The sequence below is a fragment of the Solanum dulcamara genome, chromosome 3 (assembly GCF_947179165.1).
Source record: "Solanum dulcamara chromosome 3, daSolDulc1.2, whole genome shotgun sequence".
NCBI classification, from domain to species: Eukaryota; Viridiplantae; Streptophyta; class Magnoliopsida; order Solanales; family Solanaceae; genus Solanum; species Solanum dulcamara.
Genome location: NC_077239.1, coordinates 75,341,008 through 75,359,801, shown reverse-complemented (window position 1 = coordinate 75,359,801; position 18,794 = coordinate 75,341,008). Strand labels below are relative to the sequence as shown.

The 18,794-nt window shown below is 35.4% G+C and overlaps 2 protein-coding genes across 4 annotated transcripts; one reads left to right on the top strand and one right to left on the bottom strand.

Annotated features, from left to right (window-relative positions):
• The first annotated feature begins 1,713 nt into the window (after window positions 1-1,713).
• Window positions 1,714-14,494, top strand: LOC129882970 (probable ethylene response sensor 1). 3 transcript variants are annotated; one of them, XM_055957493.1, is made up of 7 exons: window positions 1,714-1,828; window positions 3,672-3,798; window positions 5,618-6,543; window positions 12,615-12,983; window positions 13,086-13,352; window positions 13,772-13,899; window positions 14,086-14,494. In XM_055957493.1, the coding sequence occupies exons 3-7, from the start codon at window positions 5,641-5,643 to the stop codon at window positions 14,324-14,326; spliced, it is 1,908 nt and encodes a 635-aa protein (XP_055813468.1). In that variant the 5' UTR covers window positions 1,714-1,828; window positions 3,672-3,798; window positions 5,618-5,640; the 3' UTR covers window positions 14,327-14,494. The 3 variants fall into 3 exon arrangements, with proteins under 3 accessions (XP_055813468.1, XP_055813466.1, XP_055813467.1); XM_055957491.1 differs by lacking the exon at window positions 1,714-1,828 and adding an exon at window positions 3,250-3,562; XM_055957492.1 differs by lacking the exon at window positions 1,714-1,828 and adding an exon at window positions 3,264-3,556.
• Window positions 14,495-15,511: 1,017 nt separating this feature from the next.
• On the bottom strand, window positions 15,512-17,720 carry LOC129882972 (60S ribosomal protein L19-3-like). The gene is made up of 5 exons (XM_055957494.1): window positions 17,497-17,720; window positions 16,566-16,688; window positions 15,942-16,255; window positions 15,764-15,828; window positions 15,512-15,686 (listed from the first exon to the last, which is right to left on the bottom strand). The coding sequence occupies exons 1-5, from the start codon at window positions 17,606-17,608 to the stop codon at window positions 15,659-15,661; spliced, it is 642 nt and encodes a 213-aa protein (XP_055813469.1). The 5' UTR covers window positions 17,609-17,720; the 3' UTR covers window positions 15,512-15,658.
• Between the last annotated feature and the right edge of the window lie 1,074 nt (window positions 17,721-18,794).

The window sequence follows — 18,794 nt, the reverse complement described above, 5'->3', positions numbered from 1 at the left end:
TGTAATAGATGATTTATTGTATAGAATTTAGTTTATACATGAAAGATTAAATTATCGATTTTTATAGGTATAAAGTTTATGTTCACAATCTAAGATGGAAAATGGACTAAGCCGTCAATATGATTGTAGATTTGTAGTACATGATTAAATATAATTTATCTTGATTATGAAAATTATATAATTCTGATTAGGGGTGTGCAAAAATCAAACCGATCAATAAACCAAATCGAGAAAGTGTTATTGGTTTAATAGTTATTTAATGGTTTATAAAAAATAATTATTGGGTTATTAGTTCGATATTGATTTTATAATATTGGGTTATTGGGTAAACCAATAACCCATTAAGAATAAAATAATATACTAATTTAATTTTTATTTTTTTAATCATACACAAATATCAAACAAAAAATATTAATATAAATTTATAATCAGTTAATCACTATATAATATACTATTTAGTATTTTAATATTTATCCTTTAGCCTTTGTCACTTTAGGTTCACCGTAAGGGTTTACAAGTTGCAAGTTTGCAAGTTGCTATGACGGCGGCTCCAATATTCATATATTTGTTTTAAAAGTTTTTCTTATTGGTTAAGCCAAAAATCGAACCTAATAATACTAATAACAAATATCTTATTGATTTCGTTATCGGTTTAGCGTATTTAGAAATCAAAAGCTGATAAATTGAACCGATAATACTTAAAACTGAATCGAACCAATAATACTTAAAACTGAATCGAACCGATCGATAAACGCCCCTAATTCTGACTCTTGTACTAATATATTTTGTGTGTATTGAACGGATCAAATAGAGATGATTGTTTTTGTGTTGAATATATAAATCAACTTCTCTAGATTAAATATACTCGTACTCTTAATTTTGATATGATTGTTATGATCAATATGATTTGTTTATTGATTTGATTTATTAAAAGGTACGATTATATTGTGAGTTAATATGTACCTGATAGATTGTGTGATAACAAATAACATTTAGTTGATAGAATGTTTTGGGATCAAGATTGATGATGCCCCTTCATGATTGGTTATAAATCTTCATGTGAAATCCTGCAAGTGAATTTTTGTATTCATCACATGAAATAAATTTTAGCGTAAGTGTAAAGGATTAAATTAGTCAATGAATTAAATTATCAAAAATTTAATTTAATTGATTATAATCTATAATTCTAACATGGAAGTTAAATAAAAATTAATAAAGAATTTTAAAATTAAACTGAAGAGTGAAATTATAATTTTTCAGTGGAGTAATCTATAATTTATCGTGGTTTAATTAATTCATTCATATTGCACATTAATGCCACAATTGGATCCTTGTTGTGGCCGAATAATTAATAATTAAAAAAAGTTATTTATTAGAATTTGTTTGGTGTGAGGCATAAGATAGAATAGTGAAATAAAATGTAGGATATTATTTTGCGTTTGATTGAAGGTGTTAGATAATGCTTAAATTATTTAATCCACCATTTATATTATAGTAATGCGATAAATTATCTCATATATATGGTAAAATAATTTATCATTGGATAACTTATCCCAAAATAATTAATTACAAAATAACTTGTTTTCAACGAAACACCCCCTTAGTGGAAAATGAATAGCTGGCAAGTTTGAAAAAAGGTTTAAACCCTAAAACTTGTGGTGTTATATAAAGGGGATCTTATTCCATTAAGGATGAATTTTTTTTTACCCACTTTCTTCTATAGAAATTCGCCCATATAAATTTTGTATATTCGTATATTCGAATCACACAGGAGAAGACTGTTGAACAAGAAAATGATCGCGTGAACAATTTTTACTCATACTTAAAGGTTCGCCTCGAAATCCATTCACGCTTCAAGAGATAAATATCAATTTTATATTTGATTAAAATTTATGATTTCTCTATATTACTTGCAAGTGATCTTAACTATTTGCTTTCGCTGCGTATGCCTTTTTTCCACCAAAATTTGTATAAAAAATAGAGTATTTGATTCTTATATCGTAAATGATTTCATATTCATTTAATTCCAAAATTGCATCCATTTAGTATAATCAAAACGCTTAGATCCTTTAATTGGACATAGATATTTTAAACTTGAATTTTCTACCAAAATCCCGATAAAAATGGTAGGAAATCCCTCCGACTCCTTTTCTTATAAAAACAATTTAATCAGTCAATTAATATTCCTTTTTCCAAATTAAACATTAATCAATAGAGTTATAAGTAACCATAGATTTTTAAACTGTGGGCAGGCAAAGAGAAAATGAGGAAGTTTAGAAAATTTATTTGGTGCTTTGAAATTGTAATCTTTTTTAATGATTGTAACAGTTTTTATAGAATATTTGTTATGTCGGGATCAAATGAATTTTTGGGGAGCTACAGGTTATGAGATGAGAAATTGAACACTTACAAATATAACGAGAATTTAATATTAATTAACTGAGCTACTGTAACTTTCGATGATCATAAATATGAGTAGGAGTGGACATAAATACTGAGAAAAAAATAGATCGAACCGAACTAATTTGGTTCTTCGGTTCGATTTTGGTGGTTTTTTTCTTCAAAAGTTTGATTCTTCGATTTGATATTCAATGTAAGGATCTCGGCTCTTTGGTGCACTGAAAGACTGAACTATTATTATAATTATTTTAAAAAATAAAAATAATATATATATGGGCATTTTCTTAACCAAAAAATAAAAGTCAACTAGCAATTAAACCATTAATGAACAAATCAAAGTAGCAACAGATTTACAATTCATAGAGTTAGTGTCAAATATTAATTCCCAAGAGGAATCGCAACGTATTTCTACCGATGTACTACATGTAAAAAAAATCGTCTTGTCATTGTTTTTCTCGAGTAATAGTTGTAGACACAATGTTTATGACAAAAACAAATATGGTCATAATAAGTATTTCATAATGACACACATCATCACTTAACATAATTTTAAATTTTTAAGTGACTTGTACTTTGATTTTATTCTTATTCTTATTTTTTATTTATACCAAAAAATCATTTTAAAAACACCAAATCAAACTAAACTGAACTAAATTTGGTTCAATTGATATTCCGTACACTTTTTAAGTGATTTATACTTTAATTTTATTCTCATTTTATTTTTTATTTGTACCAAAAAATTATTTTAAAAATATCAAATTAAATCGAACTGAACTAAATTTAGTTCAATTGATATTCCGTACACGTTTTTTCAAAACCAAAATACAAAAAATTAAATCAAAAATTAATAATGTGAAGTGATTCACAGTAGCAGCGTGATTTCTGTGAGGAGTTGTAAGCCCTTTTTTTTTTTCTCTTCTTAATTACTTCCCTCCACTTTACTTCACTTTTAGTTGGGGGAACTCATCTCGATAATCGCCGAATTTCCATAAATTAAGATATTATCGAAGAACTGAACGAAAATCCGATGGGCAGAAGCAAAACGACAGCTCAAATTCATGGAAATTCTGAAAATAATAAAGAAAGCCTACATGAAGAGTAGTTCAGTGAAATAGTAGAAACTGAGATCGCATTCTCCGTCTCCATTTTTCACATCGTAACAGTAATCTTTTTCACAGATTTGTCTTCTTTTTAAAAAAATTTGTTTCATTGTTTTCTCCGCTTGAATTGATAAGAAGAATACTTTGCCTGATCTGATTTTCATGTTTTAGGTAGGAAAAAAAATGAAAATTTGCTGCGAGACAGGGTATGTGTCGCAGAAGCAAATAGCATCTTAAAGGAAGGAAGGAAACTCGAAGTTGCGGAATTTTCAGATTTAAAATTGACTGGGTTTTTTTCGTAAGTACATGCTATGCCTGAAGTATTTAATAAAGCTTCCGGTTGGTCATAGATTTTGGAGTTGCAACTTAAAAATTTGAGTTTTGAAGTTGTGATTTTTGGAATTTGAAGTTTGTGTTTAGATATGCATTTTATTTGAAAACTTAGAAAATATTTGTAGATCAGATTTTCAAAATTTGATCGAATTTTATGGCCAAACAGATATTTGAAGGTAAATTTATTAAAATCTGATCCAAAAATTATGGCCAAATGCTAGCTAATTTATATGTCATCTATGTTTCTCTGTGGTGTAACTTTTTTTTTTTTTTTGTTAAATGGAATTTGATATTGAACTGTAAATTGTAGCTTTATTTTCGACGTTCAAGGTTTTTTATTTTGGGGGCCTCTTTAGGTTTTGCATCGTAAATATGTGGGCTAATAATGGAAGAGATTAGCAGAAAATAAAAAGAGTGAATTTGATTCTACTATGGTTTTGCTATTAGTGCATAAATTCTCTCCAAGTTTCTATTTTGATTTGGGAGAAGGATATTTGCTCCTCTATTACTTAGAGAAAAATGAAATTGAGTGTAAGTTTGTATTTGGATGGATCCGAAGCCTTTTAGATGCATAATCTTATAACCTTATGGAGGTTGAAAAACCAGAATTACCATTTAACAGATTAATCATCAGAAAACAAACAGTCTATGTTGCTCGGACTCTTTAAAAATGTCTATGGGTGTGTGTCGGATACTACAAAAGAAGTGCATTTTGAAGAATCTAACCCGGGTGCAGCAACAAATTTGGAGAGTCCGAGCAACATAGCAAACATGTATACTTTTTGGAGAGTTCAGGAAAAAAAGGTCTTATAGATTTTTTCTTCTTTTCTTGCCTCGTTTATCTTTTTGGCTTGGTAGATGAGATGTTTAATGATGGAAATGGAGGTGAAGAGTATCATAATTATGTAGGAGCATTCCCTCTAGAGAAATCCTCTAATAAAGCAAACAGCCAAAAATAGCTTGGAGTTGGAGAAACACTATGCTCTACTCAATTTCTTGTTATTCGTTCTTCTGTAATTCCTTCCATACTACTACGAATCCTGGATATTATAAGCAGAGAATTCAAATAAATCATTCCTTCTGTCGGAAGACCAAGAAATTTCAACTCCCTCCATTTTAGTATACTTGGCCCCTATACTAAAAATAGATTTTTCTTTTTTACTTGTCCATTTTAGCAAATCCAGAGAATTTTATTACTTTTCCCCCATATTGTCTTAGTAATTAAATAACCACATAAAGTAGTGCTCCCTCCGTCCCAAATTAGTTGATCATTATACTAATAATAATTGTCCCATATTAGTAGTCAAATTTAGAGTCCCAAAGCATCATTAATAAGGTTAGTTAAATACACCCCTAATAAAAGCTTTCTTAAGGGTTGTGTCAAGTCAATATGGGACAAGTAAAATGAAATAGAGAGAGTATTATTTTAGAATAACTGTGACAGCGTAGGAAGCTTCTAAATTCTCTAACTGTGACAGCGTAGGAAGCTTCTAAATTCTTTCCTTAAATTGCTAACGAGTGGTTATATAAAAGACATAGATCAGTCTTTTGGTTTCAATGATCAGAAACACTTGTATACCCGGTAAAGCAATAACTAACAAATGTCTGTTCACTGCTAATGATTTTTACGTCTACTAATGTCTCTTTATTCATTATTTTTTCCCTCGAGCTGCTATAAGCAAATGGCTGCACTGCACGACAAAGATGTCGGGGACAATGGCGTATGCACTTTTTTGTCTGTTTTCCTATTTATGAAAAACCATTCTTCATTCTGTCTTTTTCAGATTCTTTGGGACGAAACGAGATAATGGAATCCTGTGATTGCATTGAGGCTCTACTGCCAACTGGTGACCTGCTGGTTAAATACCAATACCTCTCAGATTTCTTCATTGCAGTAGCCTACTTTTCCATTCCATTGGAGCTAATTTATTTTGTCCACAAATCTGCATGCTTCCCATACAGATGGGTCCTCATGCAATTTGGCGCTTTTATTGTTCTCTGTGGAGCAACACATTTTATTAGCTTGTGGACATTCTTTATGCACTCTAAGACGGTTGCTGTGGTTATGACAATATCAAAAATGTTAACAGCTGCTGTGTCCTGTATCACAGCTTTGATGCTTGTTCACATTATTCCTGATTTGCTAAGTGTTAAAACGCGAGAGTTGTTCTTGAAAACTCGAGCTGAAGAGCTTGACAAGGAAATGGGCCTAATAATAAGACAAGAAGAAACTGGCAGACATGTCAGGATGTTGACTCATGAGATAAGAAGCACACTCGACAGACACACAATCTTGAAGACTACTCTTGTGGAGCTAGGTAGGACCTTAGACCTGGCAGAATGTGCTTTGTGGATGCCATGCCAAGGAGGCCTGACTTTGCAACTTTCTCATAATCTGAACAATCTAATACCTCTGGGATCTACTGTGCCAATTAATCTTCCTATTATCAATGACATTTTTAGTAGCCCTGAAGCAATACAGATTCCACATACGAATCCATTGGCAAGGATGAGGAATAATGTGGGTAGATATATTCCACCAGAAGTAGTTGCTGTTCGTGTACCTCTTTTGCACCTCTCAAATTTTACTAATGACTGGGCTGAATTGTCTGCTAGAAGTTACGTGGTGATGGTTCTGGTTCTCCCGATGAATGGCTTAAGAAAGTGGCGTGAACATGAGTTAGAACTTGTGCAAGTTGTTGCAGATCAGGTTTTAATTACTAACTTCCTTTATCTTATTAACTTCTGGTTAGTATGGCGAGTTACCAGGCAGGTCACTGATGTTTAGAGAGTTCAGTATGGTCTAAAAAAGACATGTCCCCCATGCATTAGTTATTAGCAAATGAAAGTTCTCATTCCTTTTTTCCGAATCAAGTCAAATGACCACTTAAAATGGGAAATGATAAAAGTCTTGCACAACTACTTTATTTTACCCCTAAAGTGTTGTACTTTATTCACCGAAGCATCTATTTCCACTTCAAGATACACTTATCCACACTGTCTCTAATGTGTTTCACTTGCTTAGGCTATATTATCTTCTTAATGGGCGTTATGAACTTATAATGCTAGACGCACAGTGTCAGTAACTGTTACTTTCCAATGAGGGCACATGCACTATGCGTTGCTTCTTGATTAGCTCCGTGATTTTCTCCTTTCCAATTCTTTGTCCAGAATCTTTTTGGTTTGGTTATATCCTATGTTGCTCGGACTTTGGTGTCGGTACCCAATATAGGTACGAATTTAGAGGTCAGATTCTTCATTATGTAAATTTTAGGATTCAGGGGTATGATTAATTAAAGTTATTGAACTAGAAACTAAAGACAGTGCAGAAGATGGGAGAATCGTTATCGTTGTTATTGATCATATGGCTCTTTATATAGAAGCTGTGCAAGACCTAGAAATAGTAATGACTATTAAACAAAGCCTAAAGAGAAGGAAAGAGTTACAATAGATTCCTAATGATAAGGAACAACAAAAATAGAATTCTACAACACTAAGGACTCTTCTCTAGTCATCCGTTATTATGCCCCTGCAAGTTGGTGGTGTCAACAACACCCAACTTGGAAAAATGCTTGACACAAGAAGCTCTTGGAAGTGGTTTGGTAAGTATATCTGCCACTTGATCAGCCGAGTGAAGGTGTTGAACTGTGATATGCTTGTTTTGAACTTGCTCACGAACAAAGTGAAAATCAATAGCAATATGCTTCATCCGACTATGGAACACCGGGTTGGCACAAATGTATGTGGTGCTGACATTGTCACAAAATATCCGAGGAGTGGTGGAAATACGAAATCGAAGCTCACGGAGTAAACTTGTTAGCCAATTTGTCTCAGAAACAGTAGCTGCAATAGCCCGATATTCTGCTTCTGTGGAGGAGCGGGAGACAGATCTTTGCTTTTTAGAGGACCATGATATCGGAGAGCTGCCAAGGTAAACAACATAACCTGTGGTGGAGGTTCTATTGAGAGGATCTCCAGCCCAATCAGAATCTGAGTAGGCGAGAAGACGGTAATCATGTTCTTTCGCAATTTGGAGGCCAAACGAAGATGTTTGGTGAAGATACCGAAGGAGACGCTTCATTGCTGTCCAATGTGATATTAAGGGTTGGTGCATTGACTGTGAGAGTTTGCTAACTGCAAGTGCTAGGTCTGGACTTGTAAAGGAACGATAATGAAGTTTACTGATTATCCTCCTATAAAGAGAGCCATCAACTAGAGAATCTCCAACAGACTCCGGGAAAACAACAGTAGAAGCCATTGGTGTTGGAACACCCTTGCAATTGGGCATATTAACTTCCTGCAGCAGATCAGTAATGTATCTCTGTTGACACAGCAAAAGACCACCAGGATAAGGTGAGACTTCAACTCCAAGAAAATAATGAAGTGGACCAAGATCCTTCAGTGAGAACCGGGTTGCAAGATTATCAATAATGCTTTGAACACCACGAATCTGATTACCCGTAACAATTATGTCATCAACATAGACTAGAACATAAACAGTAAATTCAAAATTATGCAGGATGAACAATGAAGAATCAGATTGGGATTTAATAAATCCCAAAGAAATCAAGTAATTTTTGAGTTCAGTGTACCAGGCCCTGGGAGCCTGTTTGAGGCCATATATAGCTTTTTGCAGCTTGCAAACATGCGTCGGAGGTGTAGAAGCTTCAAAATCAGGTGGTTGGCGCATATAGACTTCCTCATCGAAACGACCTTGCAGGAAGGCATTGATGTCAAGTTGACGAATGGGCAAGCTTTGCTGTGTTGCAATTGCAAGCACCAGTCGAACAGTTGCAGGCTTTACCACAGGACTAAAAGTACATTTAAAATCAAGTCGAGATCATTGTGTGAACCTTTTAGCAACCAGGCGAGCTTTGTACCAGTCAACAGAACCATCCGGATGATATTTAACCCAGAAAAGCCACTTACAATCCACCACAATTTTTGAAGGATCACATGGTACCAACTCCCATGTCTGGTTCCGAACTAAGGCATCAAATTCATTTTTCACAGCTTCACACCAGTGTGGGGCTTGTTGAGCTTGCTTAAAGGTTCTAGGTAGCAAGGAAGTGGTTTGAACAACAGTGTGTAATTGTTTAGGCTTAAGGCTATTGGTCTTAGACCGAGTAATTATGTGATGAGTGGGCGTTGCTGTAGAGGTAGAGTCAACAAGGGAAGGTTGTGTGGCCATGGGAGGTGGGACAAGTGACGAGGAAGAGGGTTGTACCATACCACAGGGTTCTGGGTCAAAGGTCCAGTGGACTTATTTCGGCGTTGGTAAGTGATGATTGTGGATTGCAGCTGAGCATTTAACTGGGGAGAAGGATAAACTGGTGAGGCTGAAACATTTGGTTGTAGTGTACTGTGGCTGGAAACTGAATTTTGTATGGTGAGGGGATGGGGCAGCGTAGGCGTTGGAGAAGGAGAAGAAGTATCAGTTAAGGGAGAAATTGAATTACCTGAGACGATTGTACCTGTTGGGGCAGAGGAGATGGGTGAATGCGTGTCCACGGGCTGCTGCACAATCTGTGTAGGTAGTTCACAAGAAGCATGTGAACTTTCAGTATTATCCTGTGGTTGTTGTTCAGTTGAACAGATTTCCCAAGAGACATTTTTATTTTGTGTATTTTCCAAATGGGAACTGATTTTCCAAAAATAAGACGTCACGTGATAAATATATTTTGGAAGTTAAAGGATCAAAACATTGGTGACAGTAATGTTTATTTGAAAATCCTAAATAAACACATGGTGTCGAACGGGGCTCTAATTTGTTTTTGGCATATGGTTTGAGCCATGGATAACATAGGCAACCAAATACTTTAATGGAGTCATACTTGGGCATAGTTTGGAATATAATTTCAAAGGGGCTCTTATGCTGAAGATTGGGAGTAGTTAGCCTGTTTATAAGATAAACAGCTTGTTGACAGGCAAAACTCCAAAAGTACGAGGGTAAAGACGCTTGGTGAGCATGGTTCTAGCAGTTTCAATGACATGCCGATGTCTTCTTTCTACTAGAGCAACTCGTTGTGGAGTGTATGGGGGTGACACTAAGTGTTCTATGCCATGTGCTTTGAGATAGGACTGTAAGCTTTGAAATTCGCCACCACCATAAGTGTAAAAAGATTGAATTTTGGTGTTAAACCTCCGTTCAAGCAATGGATGCAAATTTTGAAAAACTTCCATAGTTTCATTTTTTGATTTTAAAGTGAACAACCCCATGTATTTTGAAAATTGATCAACAAATAACACATAATATCTCTTCTATCAATTGACAAAACTGGAGATGGACCCCATAGATCGCTAAAAAGGATTTGTAGGGGCTTATTACTTTGCAATGAATTTTCTGAGAAAGTCAGCCCGTGCATTTTATTAGAATAGCAAGAATTACAAGTGGAACTAGCTTTAGGATCTAAAACAGGAAGGGAAAAATTATTCAAGATAGTATTTAAAAAGCGACGATTAGGATGACCTAAATGCCGATGCCATAGGTGAATTGGAACAGCCACATTGCATTGAGGAGAACGATGTGTACAGACCGGTGGCCACTCATACAACCCATCTTTATTCTGCCCGCGAACTAGAGGTGCCCCCATACTCAGATCCTTCACAAGATAATGGAAAGGAAAAATTCAAGAAAGGAATAATTATCACGACAAAACTGCGAAACAAAAATAAGATAAGTTTTTACGAGAGGGAAGCATAAGGTATTGAGAAGTTTGAAATGATGATTTGATGCACTTATGTTAGCGTTACCGGTATGGGATATTGGAATGGTGTTACCGTTGCCCATAGTGATCTCTTCAGTGCCGTGGTAGTCATGAACAGTTTCTAGTCTTTGAGCATCAGAGGCAATATGATGAGTGGTTCCACTATCCACGATCCAAGGGGTCTGTTGAGGAGGAAAACGAGCTGCAAAGTTTGCTCGAGCTTGCAGATGGTTATGGGACTGCTATCTGCAGAATCTAGCAGAATGACCTGCACGATCGCATAATTGTCAGCGAATATTCTTGTCAAAGGGCTGCTGCTGGTTGTTTCTTTGTGGGCGCCATGGTTGTGCCTGCCATTGCTGATTGTTCGGGCAAGTGTTCGTACCTGGACGACAATTGCGGGAGTAATTAATGTTACCCTGGTGAGGAGGAGTTGAGCTTGTCTTTTGTGCTACAGCAGCGGTGATAGGAGTTGATAGCGGCTTCTTGTCGTCCTCCTACTTTACGAAAAGCTCATGATCGAGAAGCTTTTTGTAAAGCTCTTCATAGGAAATTGTTGAATCTCGAGCACGAATGGTAGCAGAGAGTTCTCGAAATTCAGATTCGAGTCCACTGAGAATTTTAACAATGAGTTCCGGATTTGATACAGGCGCACCAGCAGTTGCAAGTTCATCCCAAAGTGATCGAACCTGCTGAAGATAATCTGCAACTGGACGAGAGTCTTTAGTGAGGTGAGCGAATCAGTCTGGCAAGCTGAAAATTCTTGTTTGGGATTTGTTTGCATAAGCAGTATGCAAAGCATCCCAGGCAGCTTTGGCGGAGACTGCAACAGCAACAGTGGGGGCAAGTGGAGGATCAACGGAGGCCAAGATAGCATTTTGAATTAACTGATCTTGGCGATACCAAGAAACGAACTCAGGGTTATCAACATCTCGATTGTTTTGTGAGATGGTGTGAGTGGGGACATGGATGGAGCCATCGAGATGCCCATGGAGATTGTGACCATGCATAAGCATGGAAACTTGAGCTTTCCATACGAAGAAATTGTGACTGTCGGTTAATTTGATGGGCAATTGAGTCATAGGATTGAATTGGACTATAGTAATGGCGTTATTGACTCCCTCAGCATTGGTCACAGAAATATTAGGGGCCATTTGGACGAGTTAGCAGAGAGAAGAAAAAAAAATTCAAAAAAAAAGGATCAACTCATGGGAGTTTAGAAGTGCTCTGATACCTATAGAATGAATAGGTAATGCATACAGTGAACATGAATTCCACCCTCCAATTTATTGATATATTACCAAAAAGAAGTTTCTTCGATAGAATTCTTCAATAGAACCCCCCAAATAAATGTTTAAGGTGTTGATAGTGTTGCCTGTAAATAAATCATTAAAGATAGTCACATAATATTGATGGTTTCTGCTGGAGAGAGAGATGAGAAGGAGAAAGAGAATTAGTGATATAAGAGATGAGTTGTCATTCTTACTTACCTCTTCTTAATTTTCTTGGAACAAAAAGGAATAGTGGAGCATAGAATTGCAACCTAAGAATGATTACTTCTCTTTGTAATCATCATGGGCAATTTTGTCTACAGATAAATGCATTAATTGCAGTGTGAATAAGGATGTTTAGCTGCAGAAATAGCCACTCTCTTTGGTCAATTGGATTCTACTCCATTATTCTTAGCCTGTTTGGAATCTACTCCATTATTAAGAGCCTGTTTCAATTGGATTCTACTCCATTATTAAGAGCCTGTTTTTTATGTCCAATCCTTGCCCTTGCTTTCTGTTTTGCTTTCTGAAGTTATTTGTATTAGCAACCCTAACAGAACAAGGCTGCTATATGTTGTTTACTCCAAGGCACAAATTAGAATTTGTCCATATCAATTTTAAATTAGAATTCTGTCATTTTAAGTGCAATGATGTAATAGCAGCCCTAACAGAACAAGGCTGCTATATGTCATTATCTGAAGAACACAAATTTGAACTTCTCCACATGATGGGATTATACTGGGCTTGTTGATGTTGTTGTTGTATTAGAATTGTCATTTTAAGTAACTGCAATTGCTTATCAGGTTGCTGTCGCTCTTTCCCATGCTGCAATTTTAGAAGAGTCCATGCGAGCCCATGATCAGCTCATGGAACAGAATATTGCTTTGGATGTAGCTCGACAAGAAGCAGAGATGGCCATCCGTGCACGTAACGACTTCCTTGCTGTGATGAACCATGAAATGAGAACACCTATGCATGCAGTTATTGCTCTGTGCTCTCTGCTTTTAGAAACAGACTTAACTCCAGAGCAGCGGGTTATGATCGAGACCATATTGAAGAGTAGCAATCTTCTTGCAACACTGATTAATGATGTGTTAGATCTCTCCAGACTTGAAGATGGTATTCTTGAACTAGAAAATGGAAAATTCAATCTTCATGGGATCTTAAGAGAGGTAAGCGACCACAAACCTATGCATATCTTAGCATACACCGGTAACATGTTGATTTCCTCTAGTAAACAGGTAGCATGAATTCGTTCTTTACATTGATTGCAGGCTGTTAATTTGATAAAACCAATTGCATCTTTGAAGAAACTATCTATTACTCTTGCTTTGGCTCTGGATTTACCTATTCTTGCTGTGGGTGATGCAAAACGCCTTATTCAAACTCTCTTAAATGTGGCGGGAAATGCTGTGAAGTTCACTAAAGAAGGTCATATTTCAATTGAGGCTACAGTTGCCAAACCAGAGTATGCAAGAGATTGTCATCCTTCTGAAATGTTCCCTATGCCAAGTGATGGCCAGTTTTATTTGCGTGTCCAGGTCTCACATTTCTATCCTCTCTCATGGCTTAATGTTTGTACCATGTTTCTTGAGTAAATGAGTTTACATACAAATGCATGCAGTTCCAGGAGTTGTTTGTTGGATCATACAGGGAAAAAATGTGTTCTCTGTTCCAAAGCCAGCAAAGAGTCAGGAAACAAGTTGAAACCCTCATTGATCGCTAAATCTTTCTATTAAATGTGAAGATATATGTACTTCCTTTTTCCTTCGGATAGTTCGTGTCCTGCAGGACAGGATCTCCTTTAGTTTCAGTTACTTTTACGGTTGTGGGAGGTTTTCTTTGCATATTACTTTGCAGTTCTGGGTTGTTTATTTTGTCTTGAGTAGAATATCAATCAGAAAAAGAGCTTTATATCATTCACTTGAAAATTAATCCTGTTCAGATTATGTTCTTGCAGGTTAGAGATACTGGGTGTGGCATTAGCCCACAAGATATCCCCCTAGTATTCACCAAATTTGCAGAGGCACGGCCAATGTCAAATCGAAGTACTGGAGGGGAAGGTCTGGGGCTCGCCATCTGCAGACGGTATGTTTCAAATTGTAAATTTGAGATCATCATTTTCTCCTAGTGACTATATTATAAAGGCTTTTATAAGACATCCTCTTTTTACCCTCATTTCTCTCTTGTACAGTGGTTTATTTGTATGTTGCTTTGTGTGCCTTGGGTTCTCATTATTTGTACTCATTTGACATTTGAAACGGATGGATGCAGATTTATTCAACTTATGAAAGGTAACATTTGGATTGAAAGTGAGGGCCTAGGAAAGGGAACCACTGTCACGTTTGTAGTTAAACTCGGAGTCTGCAGCCATCCAAATGCGTTGCCTCTGCTACCTATGCCTCCCAGAGGCAGGTTGAACAAAGGTAGCGATGATCTCTTCAGGTATAGACAGTTCCGTGGAGATGATAGTGGGATGTCTGTGAACGTTCAACGCTATCAAAGAAGTCTGTAAATGACAAAAGACATTGGTCGCATAATACAGTTGACCAGGACTAGTGAATTTGAGATTTCTTCACTTCTGTTTGCTCCAATGGCACAGTTTCTTGTAACTAATTCAATGCTCGTAACGTGAGTATTTAAAATTGCAGCATCTTGAAAATGTAACGATCAAATTTACATATCGAGCTTTAGAAAATAATCTGTTAGGTCTACAATGCTCTAAGGAATACTACTGCAGTAGATGACAGGATTGTGATGCCGTGCTGCATAGTAGTTCCCTTCATAGGCCCGTCCTTTTTGTCAAGTAATGTCTCTTGCAATTGAGTTTCAAAGGTTATATGAGCATCAAATTTATCTTTGTTATTTGAACATCAAGGTGACAGATGAACGGGATGATTTTTGCACGCACTACTTAAAAAGTTTATACGATCAAGTTACTTGAAAAACAATTAGAAATAATTGTCTAAATGAAGCACGATGAATATTCGTAGTTTGATTTAAGAAAAACACATTTTTGAAACCTGTGGTTTCAAATAAATCAGCTACAAACTATTTCAACATTTTAAAAATTAAATAATAAATACATATAAAAATATATCATTTTTTATGATACATACCAACTAAAAAAGAAAGTGAATCATATAAATTGAGATAAACAGAGTAACTTATTTCATTTGTAATCATGTATATATTAGCAAATGGATTTAAAGCACTGCCAGTATTGAATTGGGACTTACTCTGGGGGATATAAAGGTAATAGCACTGCTCTAGGGTGTGTTTGGTACAGAGGAAAATATTTTTTCTCCTAGTATCTATAGAAAGCAAGATCATTAAAAATGAAAAAATGACTTCTTTACTCCAAAATTTGTGATCCAATAATGCTTCCTTAGGCAACTTAGTTTTACTGATTTGTTGTGAAATAAGCACAAGGTATAGGATACAGCTTGTGTAAGCAACATATATTCATGGAATCAAAGTTTCAATCTTATATGAAGCGTTCAGAGCTGCACCCATAATTAGAGGTTCAAAAAATTCTTTCAACTCAACGCAGAGTACAATTAAGTAGAGCACAAGTGAGCAACGGAGCAGCAGAATTTGCTTGCAAATATCAACTGTCACCTTGTGCATTCCATCTGATGCAGAGTAATGACCAAAGGAAAATGCAAAGTTGAATATGAATCAGGGGGAAACACGAGAATAAGGTATCAAAACTTCAAAGTATCTATTCAACTTCATGTAGGTAAAACATTGTTTCTTAAAGTACATGAACCAAATAGGGAACATATAAAAGATACTAAACTGGCATAATAACAAAAAGCAGACATAGAACCAACCCTCGCCATTCTCACTTCTTTGACTTCTTAGATCCTCCCCTGCAACAAGGACAACATTCATCAAATTTTGTTTTAAGGTCCTGGATAAACTCATAGCAAGTTTGTAATAAACTTACTGGGCAGTCTGGGCTGGGGCTGCTGGTGCTTCTGCTGCAGGTTGTACTGGCTTCTCTCCAGGTCCCTGTGAATTAGAAAAAACGAGATTGGTGTGATTGTAAATAGCCAAAATTTGCTACTGACAACCAGTCAGGGTACCGGGGCAGTAAGCAGTCTTGGGTGTTGAACCTTGATTACCTGAGCCAATCGTTCCTCCCTCCTGGCGAACTTTCTTTCCCTGCTTGCTTTGTTCTTTGCCCTCCTGGCCTCAAATTGGTCAGACAAAGTCTTCTCTCTAGCCTTCTCAGCCTTTGTTTTGTGAATGTTCTCCATGAGCACACGCTTATTCTTGAAAACATTACCCTTCACCTTCATGTACATGTCATGGTACATGTGCTTGTCAATCTTCTTGGACTCCCTGTACTTGCGAAGCAAACGCCTGAGGACTCTCATCCTCCTCATCCAAAGTACCTTTGTGGGCAACCTAGCCTCCCTGGTACCCTTACGCTTACCTGAGAACAGACTACATATTGAGTATCCAGTGCCTCCAAGAAAATTTACTTTTGTTGTTTTATGAATGCATCCAAAGCAAATCTCCGCCATTTTTCAAACTGAGTTTACATTTCATATGTCAATTTTCATAAAATGATTCAGTTTGAAGTATCATGAATACACAAACTAATGTGGTCAACTACACACATTAGAAGAAATTACATTTCAAACAGTACTTGCATGATAATATTCAAAGAAGAATTTCGACCAGAAATGGCAGAAATTACTATTACTTAATCAAGTAACCAATGTAAAACAATTAGGAGGTACCATATCCAGAGTGACGGCCCTTCCTTTTGGCTTCCTTCATCCTGCGGGCACGAGATCGCGAGTGAATTTTGGTTGGTTTCCTGATGATGAAACCATCCTTCACCAACTTTCTGATGTTTTGCCCTGCACTCAATGACAAGAAGGAGAATTAGAGGCAACCGATGTGAGTAGATACCAACATAGAAGGCAAGCAAAAACGCATCCACTGCTAGAGCCTCATATCTTATCAATGTGAATGATAAGAAATACTGAGAAATGGCTAAAAAGGCTCAAACACCAGCTGAGCTCAAGCTATATGTTCATGATTTTCTCATGTTAAGACCATTTATGTCCGCCAAACCATGAAGAATAAGCAAACAAGTGTAAAACATCTCCCACACATATGCAACTTTACCCTGTGCAGCACTTAAATGACCAAAACTCTAAATTATCAAACAATCTTCCAATTATCCTCAATCACAGCTATATAAATCCTCTATATCCATATTTAGCTCTGTTTCAGGTCTATTTCATTTCATCACTAAATAATCTGTCATTAAGATAATCAACAAATTCATTAAATCTAACAGTAATCGGGTAGATAATTTGGTCTCAACTAATTCAGATAGCACCTTCCATTGTGCTAAAACCTTTTTAAAAACAGTTTATATAAAATTTCAGGTTACAAATACTAGTAAGTAAGAATATCAAGTAATCTATTCACTGAAAATTAACGAAAATCTTTTCTTGCAAAACATATACATACCTAAACAATCACAAGCTCTTACAGTAAATACGTTTGACTGACATGAAATCCCATAGTAAAAAAAAAAGAACAAATAAAAAGTGATTAAAAATCCAAGAAAACATAAAGGGTATAGTTAAAATAAACTAAAACAATAAAAATCGGCAACAGATCTTAAATAAACAGAGTTCAAAATATTCAACATACTTGAGTTAGCCATGGAGATCTCGTTTCCTTCGTTAGGGTCAAGCCATACTTTTCCTCTCCCACACTTGAGAACACTGGCGGCCAGCCGCTTCTGTAGTTTCAGTGACACCATCTTTGTTCTCTCTCTCTCCCTCACAACCTCTCTTCTTCAATGGAGAAAAAAGGAGATGCTTCAAATAAGGCTTTTATATTCAGCCACTAGATAAGTGAAGCTAGGGTTTTTGATAGGGCTTAGTTTGTTCTCTCAAAGAAAATTAATTAAGATTCCATTACTCATGGCCCATGTTGAGTGTTTTGGGCTTACGCATAATGGGCCTTGATGATAGATCGAGCTAAGCCCATACTTCTTTTAATACAAATTGAAAGGAAGATCTTAACACAACTTCCCCCAGTCTCTTGGGATATTAGACCAAAAAATTAAGTCATTCAAGAGTTAGATAACAGTCGAATATTTTGTATGTATAAATTTAGAAACATATAAGCAAATACTAAAGCACGAGTCTAATGTTATCTAGAAGGGTAATTTTAAGATTTTTAAAGGGTGATTTGACGATAAGAGAGAATTATTTTTACCATGGACAAGATAATATGTTGTTAAAATTGTAGAATTATAACAATTTTTCAAACCAAATATATAATATATTTATTATCTAAATCATGAATAAAAATTTTATTTACTCGATTAAATTTAGCGAATGTCATGTGTTCCTATCCTAGGAAAAAAAAATTAAAAAAAAAAAGAAATGAAGAGGAGCCGGACACTTGGACATGACAACAAGTACATTTGTAGGAATGAGAATCTCTTTAGGGCATCTCCAATCCACCCTTTATTTTACTCTTCAAATATAGATAATAAAGAATATTCGTCTTCTCTCTCCTCGGTGTTATATTAATATTTCTATTTTATTTTTATTTTTTTATTTCATAATATAAACCCCTTCTTTCTTTTTTCCAAATACTTCTCTAAATCTAAAAAGGAGAAAAAACTAATCACTATATTTAATTTTCATGTAATGTAAAATTTATTTATTTTAAAATTCTTAATATTTAATATAAAATTCATTTTTTTATTTTAAATTTCTAAATAACATAAAGTGTAAGCAAATATTAAATAATATACATATTAATGGACAATTAAAATAAAAATGATATCATTAATAAAATACAATTAAGTAAATACATAAATACTCAACTTTCAAGATTATTACTCCCCTATATTTCATATTGACTGAATTTGTGAGGCAATGCACATATATTAAAAAAATATTAAAAGACATAATTTGAACCATACTTTCCAC